The sequence below is a fragment of the Nycticebus coucang genome, chromosome 4, assembly GCF_027406575.1.
Source record: "Nycticebus coucang isolate mNycCou1 chromosome 4, mNycCou1.pri, whole genome shotgun sequence".
NCBI lineage: Eukaryota > Metazoa > Chordata > Mammalia > Primates > Lorisidae > Nycticebus > Nycticebus coucang.
Genome location: NC_069783.1, coordinates 106,701,973 through 106,715,682, shown reverse-complemented (window position 1 = coordinate 106,715,682; position 13,710 = coordinate 106,701,973). Strand labels below are relative to the sequence as shown.

At 50.6% G+C, this 13,710-nt stretch overlaps 1 protein-coding gene across 14 annotated transcripts in view; it reads right to left on the bottom strand.

Moving 5' to 3' along the window:
• Positions 1-13,710, bottom strand: part of RIMBP2 (RIMS binding protein 2) — a 266,080-nt gene that overhangs the window by 86,895 nt on the left and 165,475 nt on the right. For 13 of the 14 annotated variants that reach the window (XR_008379598.1, XR_008379600.1, XR_008379599.1 and 10 more), the window contains exons 6-7: positions 11,639-11,689; positions 2,062-2,266 (exon numbers count right to left, since the gene is read on the bottom strand). Coding sequence is in view for 11 of the 14 variants with exons in the window: in XM_053588646.1 (XP_053444621.1) it covers positions 2,062-2,266; positions 11,639-11,689 (256 nt within the window). In the remaining 3 variants the exon portion in view is untranslated. The remainder of the gene's footprint in view (positions 1-2,061; positions 2,267-11,638; positions 11,690-13,710) is intronic. The other variant, XM_053588649.1, reaches the window with a different exon arrangement.

Sequence of the window (13,710 nt, the reverse complement as noted above, 5' to 3'; positions counted from 1 at the left end):
GACTGGACATGCACCACACGTACTTATTAGCGCAGTAGGCCTACTTCCTTATGGTGACCACCTCCATATGTTAACCAGTTTGTTACAGTACCTTGCATGGTCAACTTACAGAGGTTCTATATATAACATTCTAAATTGTCATGTATACCTCAGAAAAAAAAAAAGTACAAAAATAAACACTGCGGGTATGGGGAAGGCTTAAGCAACAGCCTGTGGTGTGGTGGGGGGGGGGTCCACAGTTGTTTGCAGGAAAGGATGTCTAAGATTTCAGGTCATACAGAGACAGCTCTCTGTAGGCGCTGGTCCCACACAGCAAGGAAGACACAAGAAGGTGCTAGGTGAGATGGGGTCCTGCCAGTGGGCCCTTCTGGGATAGGTGACACCTCATTAAACCAGCTAGGTTAATGAGGATGAGGTACCCTCCCTGCAGTTGTTAAACAGAAGTCAGAGTGCAAACCTCTTCTAGGATCTGGCCCCCTGGCTTAGTAGAGGCACAGGTCATGTTGTTTTTTTGGTTTTCTTCAGTGTCCATTTTCCATTGTCATTAATCGGACCCTTTTACCAGATTCATCTCAGGTAAACCACTGCTCCCACCTCCTCCAATGGGGGCCTCACACACACATGCTCATCAGAGATGGATGGCCTAGCAGGCCAAGCCTGCTGTTCTCAGAAGGGCAGCTCACAGGACTGGGCCCCGGCTGGTGTCGGGAACCCAGCTTCCAAAATGCCCTCAGCTAATCAAGCCACTCCCCTGGCGGGGAACACTGCCTCCCTGCCAGAAATCTGGAGTGTGGCACATGCAGTGCCCACGAAGCCCCAGCCCTGGGTCTCTAAGGGGCCTCCTGGAGTGGTGACACCGTCCTCCTCGCTGAGCAGGGCAGAGGCTGGCAAATCTGCATAGCGGTCATCTCTGTCCTCTCTTGGGAAGAGCCCAGACCTTCTCACCCCTGCCACCTTCTGAGTGGCCAGGCAGCTCTGCCCTGACACTCCTAGAACAGCCAGAGTCCCTCTCTGCCTTGCTCATCTGCAGTGTCTGTCTACACGGAGGCCTCCTGGTTACCTACTGTCCATCCCCACCATGTGACCGGAGGCTCCACCCAGAGCCCCCAGTGTCTGGGCTCAGGTGGAGGACACTCAGCTTCCCCCTCATCTTATTTCTCATGGCCACAGGCTCCACCCAGCACCCCCACTGATGTCTGCACACAGGAGTGGGGGGATGAGCAAGAAGGGAGGGATGTCACCCAGCAGGATTCCAGCAGCATCATCTTGTTTTAATTAAAAAAAAAAAAAGCACCAAAAAGTTCATATCATACAGTCTGACAAGAAAAATTTAGAACACTGAGAGAAATTTGGAAACACTGTCTTATGGAATTCCACAGTGGGGGTCTAACACTTATCTCCTCTGAATTTCAAAATCAACTAAGCTGGTGGTCAGACCTGGTCAAAAACTCATTTTAAGAGTTTTCATCTCGTGAGCAAAGAGGTGACACCTGCAACGAAGTCTGATTAAATGACAGCTGTGGCCAGGACACAATCCCACACACACAGGCACACTTGAACCATGTTGCTCCTCACTCTGCTTCCTAAATGGAAGCGCAAAAGTAAACGCTAACAGTCATTGCTGCCTTTGCTGGAACAAAATTCCAAGAGCATCCTAGTGCTCTCCTTGGGTTGTAGAAGTGAGAAGAAAACCCACAGCAGAGGACCAAGCTTTACAGGGCACTGGGGGTGCCTGGCCAGCAATTCACACACAGCAGTTGCCGGCGTACCCTCTGCAGCCTAATCCTTGCTCAGCTTTTCATCAACGGACACCCCTCACGTGCCTTGGTTTTCCTCCTCTGTAAAATGGGCCTAAAAATATTGTCTCTCAACTTAGATTTGCTGATGCCTGTGAAGTGCTGAGAGTGAAGTGTTTTGAGCTCCCTGTGTGATCTCATCCTAGGGACAGCTATGACAGGTCCCTGCGGCCCCTGCGGCCCCTGCCAGGTATGGGCACAGCCTCTTGGCTGGTCAGGGCTGCCTTCCCCAGCAGCAGAGGCAGAGGGAGGCCCAGGCACTTACCTTTGCTGATGGAGGTGGCTAAGCCATTCATGAATGGAGGGAAAGGCTTGCCAGGCGTTGTGGGGACATCCAGAGAGGCCACTGCGCTGCCACCCAGCAGGTCAATCTTGCCCGCGTGCTGCCGGAACTTCTCCAGGTCCCGGGACAGCAGGTTGAACTGCTCACTCTGAGTCCGGCATTTCTCTTCCAGCTCTCGGACCTTGGACTGCACAGCAGAGGCAGGATGGGGTGAGCAGTGGCATCTGGTGGGGGCACGTGTGTGTGCACACATTTACGTTGTGTGTATATGCATGTGAGTGTGGTGTGTGCATGCGTGTAACTGCCTCCCACCTCCTCAGGAGGTCAGCGGCATCTGATAACCCAGCTTCCCCACACAGCCTGGCTCTTGGCTAGCGAGAGACACCATGGGCACCAAGAAACTCTGTAAACACACAGCTCCCAGCCAACCGCAGCTGTTCTGGGCCCCATGTGCAGCCTGGGCACTTTGTGGTTGGCACGCCTTGCAGAGTTGTTTGAAACTGGAGTGTGAGGTAGTGACACAGCCCAGACTCAGAACAGCTCAGTTGCTAACTCACTGATGCATTTTTTTCTTCTCCTCGGCACCTGTCCCCTGGTATTGCAGAACCCAAAAGAACACCACTTTGAGCAATAAAAGAGAATTTCCACCTGCTGGATTTGGTTAGCAACATTGCTGTACTTGCCAGCAACACACACACACATCTCAAGAGCCCTAGGGAAGAGCAGGCGCTTCCCTCAGGGACACACATAGGACAGGGCAGCCCAGCGAAGCTCCCTCCTCTGGGCAGGACAGCCCAGGCTAAACTGGGGCTGGTTTGTGGGTACCTGTGGCCCCTGAGGGCTTGCCCCTTCTCAGGTCAAGTGGGCATGAGCAAAGCCGCTCTCTCCCCTGCTCTAGTGACTCAATGTCTAGGAGGCCCTGTCCTGCAACAAGGGCCCCAGCTCTGCTCACAGAGGTGCACTCATGGAGACACACACCCAGAAGGGCACATGGACGGCCTGCTCCCTGCCTCATTTGCACCTCCCATCACATGATCCCCACCTGAACGCTATAGCTGCCCCGACTACCTACTTCTTGTCACCTCCACTACCGAATGGCGAGCTCCAAGTCTATGCTCTGCTTCCTGGTCACTGCACATTTTCAGTGCTCAGCACAGAACCAGGCACACAGCAGGTGCTCCGTGTTTGCTGGGTCAGTGCAAAGAAGGGAGCCTCGACATGCAGAGTCACGTTCCTTATAGCAGTGGCTCGCTCAGGGCGCAGGCTCACTCAGTCTCCATGTCAGGCCTTAGTAAGATGGGTAGGAAGACCCTGCTTACCATATCACTGGTTTGTGTACTGGTGGGCTTCCCAGGGAAAGGTCAACTCCAGGGCAGCAGGACCCTTGCCTACTTCTGCCTGCAGGATCTCAGTATGGGGGTGGGGGAGGACACACCTCAGTACCACGTCAGCACTCAACAGACACATGCGAGATGTGGTCACATAGCCCACAGGACAGCCCGGTCACAGCAGAGCCCACGTGGCCTGGCTGAAACGCTCAACAAGGGGCACGCCCCACCCCCACCCTGCTCTGCACCCTCCTCTACCCAACTCCCTCCATAGTCGTTTGGTTTCTCAGCTCCTGGATCCAGAATGAAGTGCTATTTATGTCTGAGATCATGAATTTCTAAAAATAAACCTAACAAATATAAAGGCTATAATTTATTTCTTTGATTCATTAAGAAACGATCAGCAGGATTCTTTTTAAAAGCTGAATGGGCTTAGCCAAGCTAGCTGTGTCCACTGAGGAAGGCGCAGAACTGAAAACCAAGGGCCCTGGGCACAGGAGGGTTAGAGGAGAGTGCCCAGGGATCCTCCACCCCAGGGGCAGGATCCACATGTGGCTTGGTGACCTGCGCTTCCTCATAGCTGAGGCCTCTGCTCTGCCCTGACACTGGGCCTTGGCCCTGCTGTGACAGTGAAGTCACTTCCAGCCTGAGGACACCCCAGGGCCTCAGCCACTCCCTCATTCCTGGGTGCGTCTTCCTGCAGGGTCTGTGATCAAGGTACCTGGGGAAGGCCCAGCCTGTAGATGAGAAGGGTCAGCTCTCTGGGGGTAGACAGATGCAGGAGTGACTGCAGACCACGAGGGGGTGTGGTGTCCACAGAGGCCAGAAGAGGCAAAGCTACAGGAATTAGGGGAGCCGGAGCAGGGCCGCTGCATCCTGGCTAGGATTGTCTACTTCCCAGTACGTGCATACGTTAGTTATAGGCATTTCAAAACTGTCTAGGCTGACCCAGCCACATCTAGAGACTCATGTGGGCTGTGGCCACTGTGTTGTGCTCCTCCTTGGCCAGAGCACATGGGGGGGCAACCCTGCTGGGTGTGGGGGCCTCGTGGTCCTGTTGACACCTCCAGCTACACCTGCATCATCCACAATGTAAGACAATTCCTCCCTCAGCCCTAGGAGGTACTCCAGGATCTCTAACTTGCAATCTTCCTGGAGAGTACCAGGGAGGCGGTAGCCCTGGTCATCTTGCCATCCACATCTCTACAGGCCTGAGGCATGCTCGGTAGCATGACCGATATCAAGGGGAAAAAGGAAAATCACAGGCTTTTTCCGAGGCACAAAGAACGGTAGAAATAGGCATTTGTTGGATGTAATAAATCAAATACTGATGGCTCAAATATCTCAGTGCTGCTCTACCAGTGATGAATCAAGTGTGCACTGGAGAAGCCCTTCCCCTGCAGCCTTAGGGCAGCACCCACAGCTAGATGGCCACATGGTCCTGTATGCAGACGCCAGTTCTGAGGACAACAGGTGCCTGGGGCCCTGTGCAGGTATGTGTTTGCAGGCATGGCCCCCAGCACTGAGAGCTGGGACCTCACAGCCCAGACACAGAACAAACCTTTTAGCTCCAGCTTGTCAACAAGCATCTGTCTGCATCAGTGGGTTTGGAGTGAGACCTTCATTACAACGTACGATGAAGTTGAGGGAGAATGGCAAAGCCTCTCCCACATCAAATTCCCACCAAGAGAAATCCAAGAATTGTACCTGAGCACACCTAATGTGTGTGCGCCTTTCCCTTCAGCTCCTCAACTGACTACACCCCTGGCCCTGTCACAGCTGGTGAAGGTGTGGGCTCTGGGGCTAAGTGCCACCAACTGCCCGAGTGTCGCCAGCAGAAGGGCTTGCTTCTAAGTTATGGGGGAAGAAAACAGCATGCCCACCATCCTGCCCCAGGCTGGGGTGAGATGGGTGTGCTCCCTGGCTCCTCCCCAGCCTCCAGGCCAGCACCTGCAGGCATGGGGGCACAGAGGGCGCTGCTTCATAGCAACTGTGTCCTGACCACGCAGGGACACATGGCACAGTCATCAGGCAAACAAATTATAATTGGAACAAATAGCAGAGGCTTGCAAACGTGGATATGGGTGTTATAAAGACAGCGGAACACACACCCAAAGCCATAACTGCCAGGATCCCCACATCCCTCCACGTGGCATCTGCCCCTGAATTCATAAAGAGGTGGTGGTGAGGTGGGCACAATACCCCAAGACCAGTGTCCAAACGGGATAGTCTGGGGAGAAGGGGTGGTGCTGCAGGCAAAGTCCAGGGGCCATCCAGGCTCCCAGTCACCCCACTTAGGTGCGATTAGGAAACAAACTCTGTGCCATCTCTGTATGGATTTATCATTCATTGAGTACCTACTATGTGTAGCCATAGTCCCAACTGTCAAGACTCCCTGGGTAGGTCAAGCTGAGACCGTGGCACCAGGGAGGAAGAGTCAGCCACAAGGGACTCAGAGACTCATAGCTGCACATCCAACGGGCAGGCCCACCCTACATCAACTTGGAGTTAGGTCTTGAGCCTTCAACCCCCCTGATAGAACCTGGAGGCAGCAAGTCACGTGACTTCAGGGGACTTAGTTTCTCCATCTATAAGTGAAGGCAGCCTTTTGGAACCCAGATGGTGAGATCTTTCATCTTCTGTGGCCAAAGACCCCAAACACCAAGGCTCCAGCTAATTAGTGACGTCACCCCGGAAACAAACTCTGTGCCATCTCTGTATGGATTTATCATTCATTGAGTACCTACTATGTGTAGCCATAGTCCCAACTGTCTTGGGTGATCTTCATTCACTCCTCAATATGACTAAAACCTGCGGTCAGCAGAGCACAAGAGTGTGCTTGTCTGAACTCTGCAAGCATATCAGAAGTCCCCAAAGGTGCTACTGGACCCCAGTAATTTCTGTGTGGGGATTCCTTGCAGTGGCAGTTTGGCACCAGTCCCCGCTCCGGATACCTGTCTGCCACTATCGCATGTGCAGAAAAACTGTGTGGACTCAACTGAACAGACTCCAAAATGTAGAATCCTGAAAGTAATTGCTCTGAATTCTAGAATCTTTATAGGATAACAAAATCTTAGTATGAAAATATAACCAAGTAGGAGCCAGGATGAGAAACTGGTGAGGACTCCTATGTAAGACTGCCGTGCTTTATCTGTGCAGACACAGCTCTGTGAGGGCAGGGCATCTTGCATGCCTGCTTCAGTGATGCGTTGAGATCATGCACAGGAAGCGCAGTGAGCTCCAAGCTGGTGGGCTGGGCCATCTCGTGTTCTTGCTCCTATGCAGACATGACAGCCGCACAGTGTCAGAGGCCCTGCACTACCCACACACTCTGGCGTTGGCCTTCAGGGTGCCAACCGGGGGGCAGTGAGGCATTAGGCAGTTAAAGAGGGCATCTGATTCTGTCCTGGGTGACTGAACTCTCAAATACAGAATCTGATGTGGTACCCCTGTCCCCAGTTCACCTCATTTCTCAGTGAGGATTTCATGGACAGGACACTATCTAGGCCACTTCCAGGGAGGGGAAGCTCCGTGTCTCCTTAGAGAACACACACAGTTCCGGAGGGTGGGCGGAGGAGATCCTTAAGAGATTTAGGGTATGAAACGTTACCTGTAAACCTTCTATATCTGTTCATTTCTCAGACTTTGAACTTGACTCATGTTCTGTCACTTTTAATGTTAGTGTTGTATTGCCATTTTGGTCAAAGACACCATCCAGAATGTCATAATTACTTCCCAGAATTCTGATGTGACAGAGACAGTGTCATGCGCCACCCCAAGTGGCTTTGCTCCTGGGCCCCAGGAGTCTGCATTTCCCAGCTTCCCTTGAAGTGAAGTTGGGCCAACTCTCCAGCAGAAGTGACCCGAGTCTGTCTGCAGCTGAGGCACAGACACCAAATGAGCCCTCCATGCTACGGGAACCAGGAAGCCATAAGAGACTGGGAGCATAGGTCCCTGAGTCACCACTGAGAGGGAGAGCACAGCCCTCACACATTAAGCATGATTACTATAGCACAACCCAGCCTGGCCCCACATGCACACCCAAGCCCAACCTGCATCCATTCATCCACCCCACACTCACCTGCTATGAGGTTAGTGACCATCTCAACAAGAGCCAGGCAGGCCTGGCATCTCCCATAGGCCCATCAGGGCCTGGGGCCAACATATGTTTAGGGATTACAGAAATGTTTTAATTTAAATCTTTAAAATCACAAGAAAAAAGTGATTAAGAACAAAACATCTTGGTGAATCTAGATTATATTCCTCCTCTCTATTCCTGGGCAGATATAAATTATAATTTTCAGTTTTTATGGGGTAAGGGATCCCTACAGGCACAGGTGCCCAGAGCCCACAGCGGCCCTGACGGAGACCCTCAAGGGGAGGTGGCCCATACGTGCCTGCAAAAGGAGGCATCCCATCCACTTTCATAAGTCTCCCAAACGAAACTTGGCCGACAGGAAACTGTTCAGGTGAAGAACATTTGGGTTCCTCTGAGGCCAAGATGAGCAGGGGCTGATGTTGTCTGTGGGTGACATTTTTGCTCCAAGAGAAGACCAGCAGGGCGCTGCAGAGAGATGACTCCAACTCCTCTAGGGGTGCCCTGGAGAATTGGCCAGGAAGTATCTTGATGGACACATTCGCAGCATAAAGCTCTGGGGCACGCCCATCGTAGGTACACTCCCCTGCCCAGGAAGCCCCTTTTCACTTAACTGGACACTGGTATCAAGGGCTATAATCCTGGCAGCAATTCTTCTCTGCAGAGACTTTTCTCAACGCACTGAGAGGATGTCCTCAGGCCCTTGGGACCTGCTCTGGCTCTTAGAAGCTCTATGTTCATGGGCGAGTGGCCCACTGTCTCTGTTCCTTGACTGCCTAAATGAGGAGGAGGAAGAGAACCACCTCACTGTTGGTTTCCAGGATTAAAGCTAATGGCACTTGTCAAAGGTCAGGTGTAGCATGACTTGGTAACTTGTGCTCTCATCCACCACTGCCATGTCCAAGGAAAGGGCAGATAGATCCAGACTATGCAGCCAGTGCCCCGGACTTTCGACTCAACCTTAAGGATGTCAGACAGAATGGCTGCCTGCACATCACAGAAGGGCAGGGTTCCAAGGTGGAAGGAAGCCGTGTCCTGGAGCTGCAAATAATTCTGAGTCAGATCTGCCCCTTACTGCTTGAAAAGCCTTGGGCAGGTCACTTCACCTGACTTGGCTTAGTATCCCCGAGTTGTGGTGAGGATGGAGTGACATGTATGACTCTCATGTTGGTACACGGCACATGCTCAATAAATGTTGAGGCTATTGTTTTTATCTTGCTTCTTTGCTTTAACATGACTTTCTTTAAGTGCCAAAGAAATTACTTAACTAATAGCATCTGGAATCCCCCTGTTCTTAGCCTCTCAAGTTTATCAAAAAAGTTCCCCATCCTGAACAGAGGAGAGTTCCTGTAAACCTCTGGTCTATTTTTAGTGAATTCTTGGCACATAACTTAGCTAAACTCCAAAACCAGCCCAGATGATTCTGGGAGTACTGGGACTTGTCCCGTGAGATATGACCAGGGATAAAGACACGCATATCCCCCACCCCAAGCATCCTGGCCACTCATTCACCAGAACACAGGGCTTAGAAATGTAGGTGGAACTGGGTTTGTGTCTGTGGGTGCACTGAGGATTTTTTATTGAACATGTGTTCTCAGGTAAGTCTTACCTAGAAACTATGTTAGGTCCAGCTGGGAGAACATGGGGGTTGTTCTTAGTATTATTTCTCCCTATAGAAAGGATGTACCGCCTTCTCCAAGGACATTAACACTTAGAAATGAAAGCTATGCCATGCACAGCAAGATTGTTCTTTGATGGATGAGTGGGTCTCCTGGTCCACACCCCTGGGGTAAGGTAAATCGGTACTAAGCTGCCAAGTCATAGATTGGCCAAAACCCCCTAGGAAAACTGCTCCTTAAAATATTTCCTCCTTCCCACTTCCCGGCCTCATAGTCTTGTGCTCTTCAGAATCAGCTGCGCCATCAACCCCTGGAGGGCAGGATAAAACAGTTTCCAGATCCCTCCTCTAGTTTCTGATTCAGCAGGTCTGAGAGGATGGGGAAAATTTCCAAGCCCTGTGCTGAGGGACAGCTCAGCTTCTCCTTGACTCCAGAGGTAATTAGAAGGGCTGTTGTCTGTTAAAGAAGGGACAAACATAGCCTGTTGGAGGGAGCTTGCTGTTTGCCCATGGCAGACACAGAGCAGAAAGGTGCCCAAGCAGGTGTAACGGGCAGGAGTAACACAGAGGTATGACACGCAGGCGTGAGGCTTGAATTCTGATGACCAAATAACTGAAGTCTGGGCTGTCTGCTGGTACTCTCAGCCATGTGGCTAACCCAAGGGCAGAATCAGCCCTAACCATCCTCCCCTGTGGTCATCTGAATTCAGGCTGGCCTCCAAGCCTGAACCTTACAGCCTTGGCAGACAGTGGGGATCATGTACATGTGCCTGCTCAACACCGCAGAGATGCCTGGATTAAGGTGACTCCCTCGTGGAGCTTCTGGAAGCAGCTCCTTGACCCTCCAGGTTAATGGACCCCGACCACCCCCCACACCACATTAGAAAGCTTTTGTTTGGGCAGCACCTGTGGCTCAAAGGAGTAGGGTGCTGGCCCCATATGCTGGAGGTGGCAGGTTCAAACCCAGCCCCAGCCAAAACTGCAAAACAAACAAACAAATAAATAAATAAATTTCTGAAAAAAAAAAAGAAAAAAAAAAAAAGAAAGCTTTTCTTTGGGTTGGCACCTTAAAGTGCCCTGTCCAGGAAGAAAAGGCAGATTGAGCAGGCCCAGGGACTCATGGCAGGGTGCATGCATGGGGAAAGCATCACCAAGCACGCCAGGCAGGGAAGTCGCCAGTCTCTAGATACCTGCATGCTGTCCAAGGTGTTCTGGGCGAAGGGCAAAGCAAGACACCATTACGGAAAGATGTTGTAAAGAAAAGAAGACACAATTCTCAGCACATCACATGGCCTTTTCTATTTGTCAGACCAAAGCACGCTGCACTGGAGCCATTGCCATCTTCAAAGCATGCACCACAGCAGCACAGTAACAGACCACAGCAGGACTGCGGCGGAGTGACAGCTCCAAGGCAGATTGAGACAACAAGGATGACCAAGTCGGTAGCCTCAGGGCAACTGGGGAATAGGATCCGCATTTCCAGCCAGGAGATTATACAAATTAAAATGCAGTAGACAACTAGGGTGGGGGAGGTGGGGATCAAATTACATTGCAGAGAGACATCTGGCCATTAGGGGGCTGTACACATCTTCCAGGGTACTTATGTCTGTCTGCTATTCATCACACACATCTCTCCAGATAGTAATTCACTGATGGACGCTTTCAAAAAAAATCAATTTCAATATATATAATGATAATGATGAAACCTTTCCCGTGGGAGAAATAGATTTTCAAAGGCAAAGTGAGAGCTGCACATGTTCTAAGTGGCAGCTGCTCCCATAGGGACAGGGAATAGGGCTCTCCTAAACAGGGCAACCTCACCCATCTCTGGAGACCTATCCCAGAAGGCAGCCAGAGTGACTAATCCCCTCTTGCACAAACAGCTGCTTCTGGGTGGTGAGTTGCATGGCCTCTGTCTCCAGCAGGCCCCCCTGCAGCCCCATCCATGGGGCATGGAGGATGCAGACAAGGCCTCAGAGCAGCCAGAGCTCTGTCCGTGTCTCTCTGTCCACTCCCAAGGAGGCTGGCATCAGACACACCACCCACCCTGACAGGACGTGGCAGCCATCTCCCTTCCAAGCCACTCATGCCGCATTTGTGGGGACTGTGCCTGCAACGGCACTGGCTTCTCTGAATCCTAGACCTCCTTTCTCTGATTCTGCCTATGCCTCCCAGAATTTGTGTCACACCTTCACAATGCACACCTACATCAGTCTCTAGGAGTGCGGATATCCCACGAATGGTCTGCCCACCCTTTTTCCAGCCAAGGGGAGCCAGTCAAGGAGTACACTCAAGATACACATGGTTCTGACCCTGCTGTGTGGCCAAGGGAAAACTGTTTAACCTCTCTGTGGCGCAGCTTCCTCACATGCAAACATGGAACTCCTCACAGTACCTATCATGTGCCCACTATGGCGACATAAGAAGACACGTGAACAACACGGAGGAGCTGGTGTGTGGAGAGCACGAGTGTGGCTCTCCCCAGCCTCACCCACCCAGACAGGGCCTGCTCCTTACCTCTAGCAGCTGCACAGCACCTTCATGCTCCTTCTTGGCTTCAACCTGAGCCTTTTTTACAGTAAAAAGAGAAAATGTTTAAAGGGGAGGGAGGAGAGAAGAAAATCAGATTAATTCTGAATCAACAGGGTAGCTCATTTATTTTTATTCTCCTAATAAGCTCCTGTATTCTAAGGATCTAAATAAGTTTCCAGTTTGTGTATGTCCCTTGGAGTGGATGGAATACATTCTGGTTGGGCTTGATGGCCATTGCTAAACTGACAAAGCTTCCTATCCAGCAGACAGCAGGCAGCTTGTGGGATTTGGCTAGGGCAGGCAGGTGGGAGGGGGCCCCAATTCTGCTCCTGAGAAGGGGCAGAGGGCAGTGAGCCCAAAGTGGCAGGTAATCCTTTCTGAAGCCCCCTCCCTGGGGAGCACCTTTGTCCCTAAAACATCTTTAACTGCTTCAGAAACAAAATACAATGCTGCAAATCTGACCGCCAACTAGCTCCTGGTCTCCTGAGACTTCACTGGGCCCTCCAGCAGGTGCCTGTGAGTGCTCTCAGCACCACAGCAAGACCATGTGCCCCACAGAATAAGATATGTTATAAGTTTTACTAAAGAAGTTTCTCAGGACGGCTGCTGCCTGAGTCAAAAGGCAAATTCATACAGAACTGAAATGCAACATATTTATTTCCTGTCCTCGCAGACCCAGAAGATCTAGCAACATGATGACAGCAAACACCTGTCGTCTTCTTCTCACCTGGGAGGAGCCCCTGGATTTGCTAGGACCTCTCCCTCCCTGATACCCAGCATGGGTCCTAACCCTCAGTGAGTGGTGTGCTGGGTGGCATGTGGCCCAAGAATAGCAGGGTAGAGAGAAGTACCTCTCCTGTCAGATTTGGCCCGAGAAGAAGAGGTATGGTTGGAGCTGCTGCAGCCACCTTGCCACCATGAGGATTTGTCCCTTGGTAGCTCCATCCTGCCACCAGGGTAAGGTGGTAGATGGTCTCATGAGGCCTTGGATTCTGAAGCCAGGTGGTTTGGGCCCTGGGCCCAGACATATCGGAAGTTAAAATTTCAGTTATGTGTACAAATAAAATTTCCCTTTTGGATTTTCTGTCACGTGAAGCCAAGGGTGCCAATGAAGATAAGTATCAACTGCTGAAGAATGTGAGGCTCCCCATTTTAAAGGTAGAGAAACATGTTGTGCCCCAGACAATTGGGAAAAGGTGTCTCCAGCTGTGGCCTATACCATACTGCCACAGTGTGCATCACTAAACTGGTTGGACACACCAACGAAGCAGGAAAATACCACTTTTTAAGAAGGATTATTTCCTGATGCCATGGTGCACCTACCTCGTAAAATACTGAGCTCTAATGATGAATCCCTTTTTACACTGAGACTCACATTCAGAATTCCCAGTTTCTAGAGAAGTATTTTTTGCTAGGTGCCTAGAGGATTATTAGTGATGGGCCATTCAGCATCATAAGCAACTGAACATTATCTTAACACTTTTTACTTCTTGCTCACAAAATTCCATGAGTTGGAAAGAAGGAAGAGCTTGGCTTCCCCAGCACAAACTAAAAATGAAAAGCAGTCTGAGATTTCTATAGAGTTCATTCATATGCATTTCATTTTCACATACTTCCAATGAGGTTTTTAAGAGCCGGGCAAGTGAATAGAACACAGCACATTAATCACACCATTCTTGAATTCGGCTCAATCGTCGAATGCTTAAAATTATTCCTTTCAAATCAAAAACACCAAGAGCAACAATAAATAACAAAATAGAAAAAGAGACAGACAGAGAACATACAGGGATTATATAAATAATGCCACCATTGAGTCAGTTGAAGCAAAGATAGTTTTCAACTGGCAGGATTAAAAAACAACAAAAAAACTTCACGGCAGGCTGCTAAAGCTCAGCCAAGCTGGCGGTAACAACTTAGTTTCTGGCTTTGGACGAAAATCAGGAGTTCATTTTTGCAGGCTGCTTGCAAGCTGGGCCATTTGGGCAATCAGAATAGATTGTTAAAATTAACAGTTAAAATTGGCAGTGCTGAATTCCTACAAAATCTAAGCAACGGCT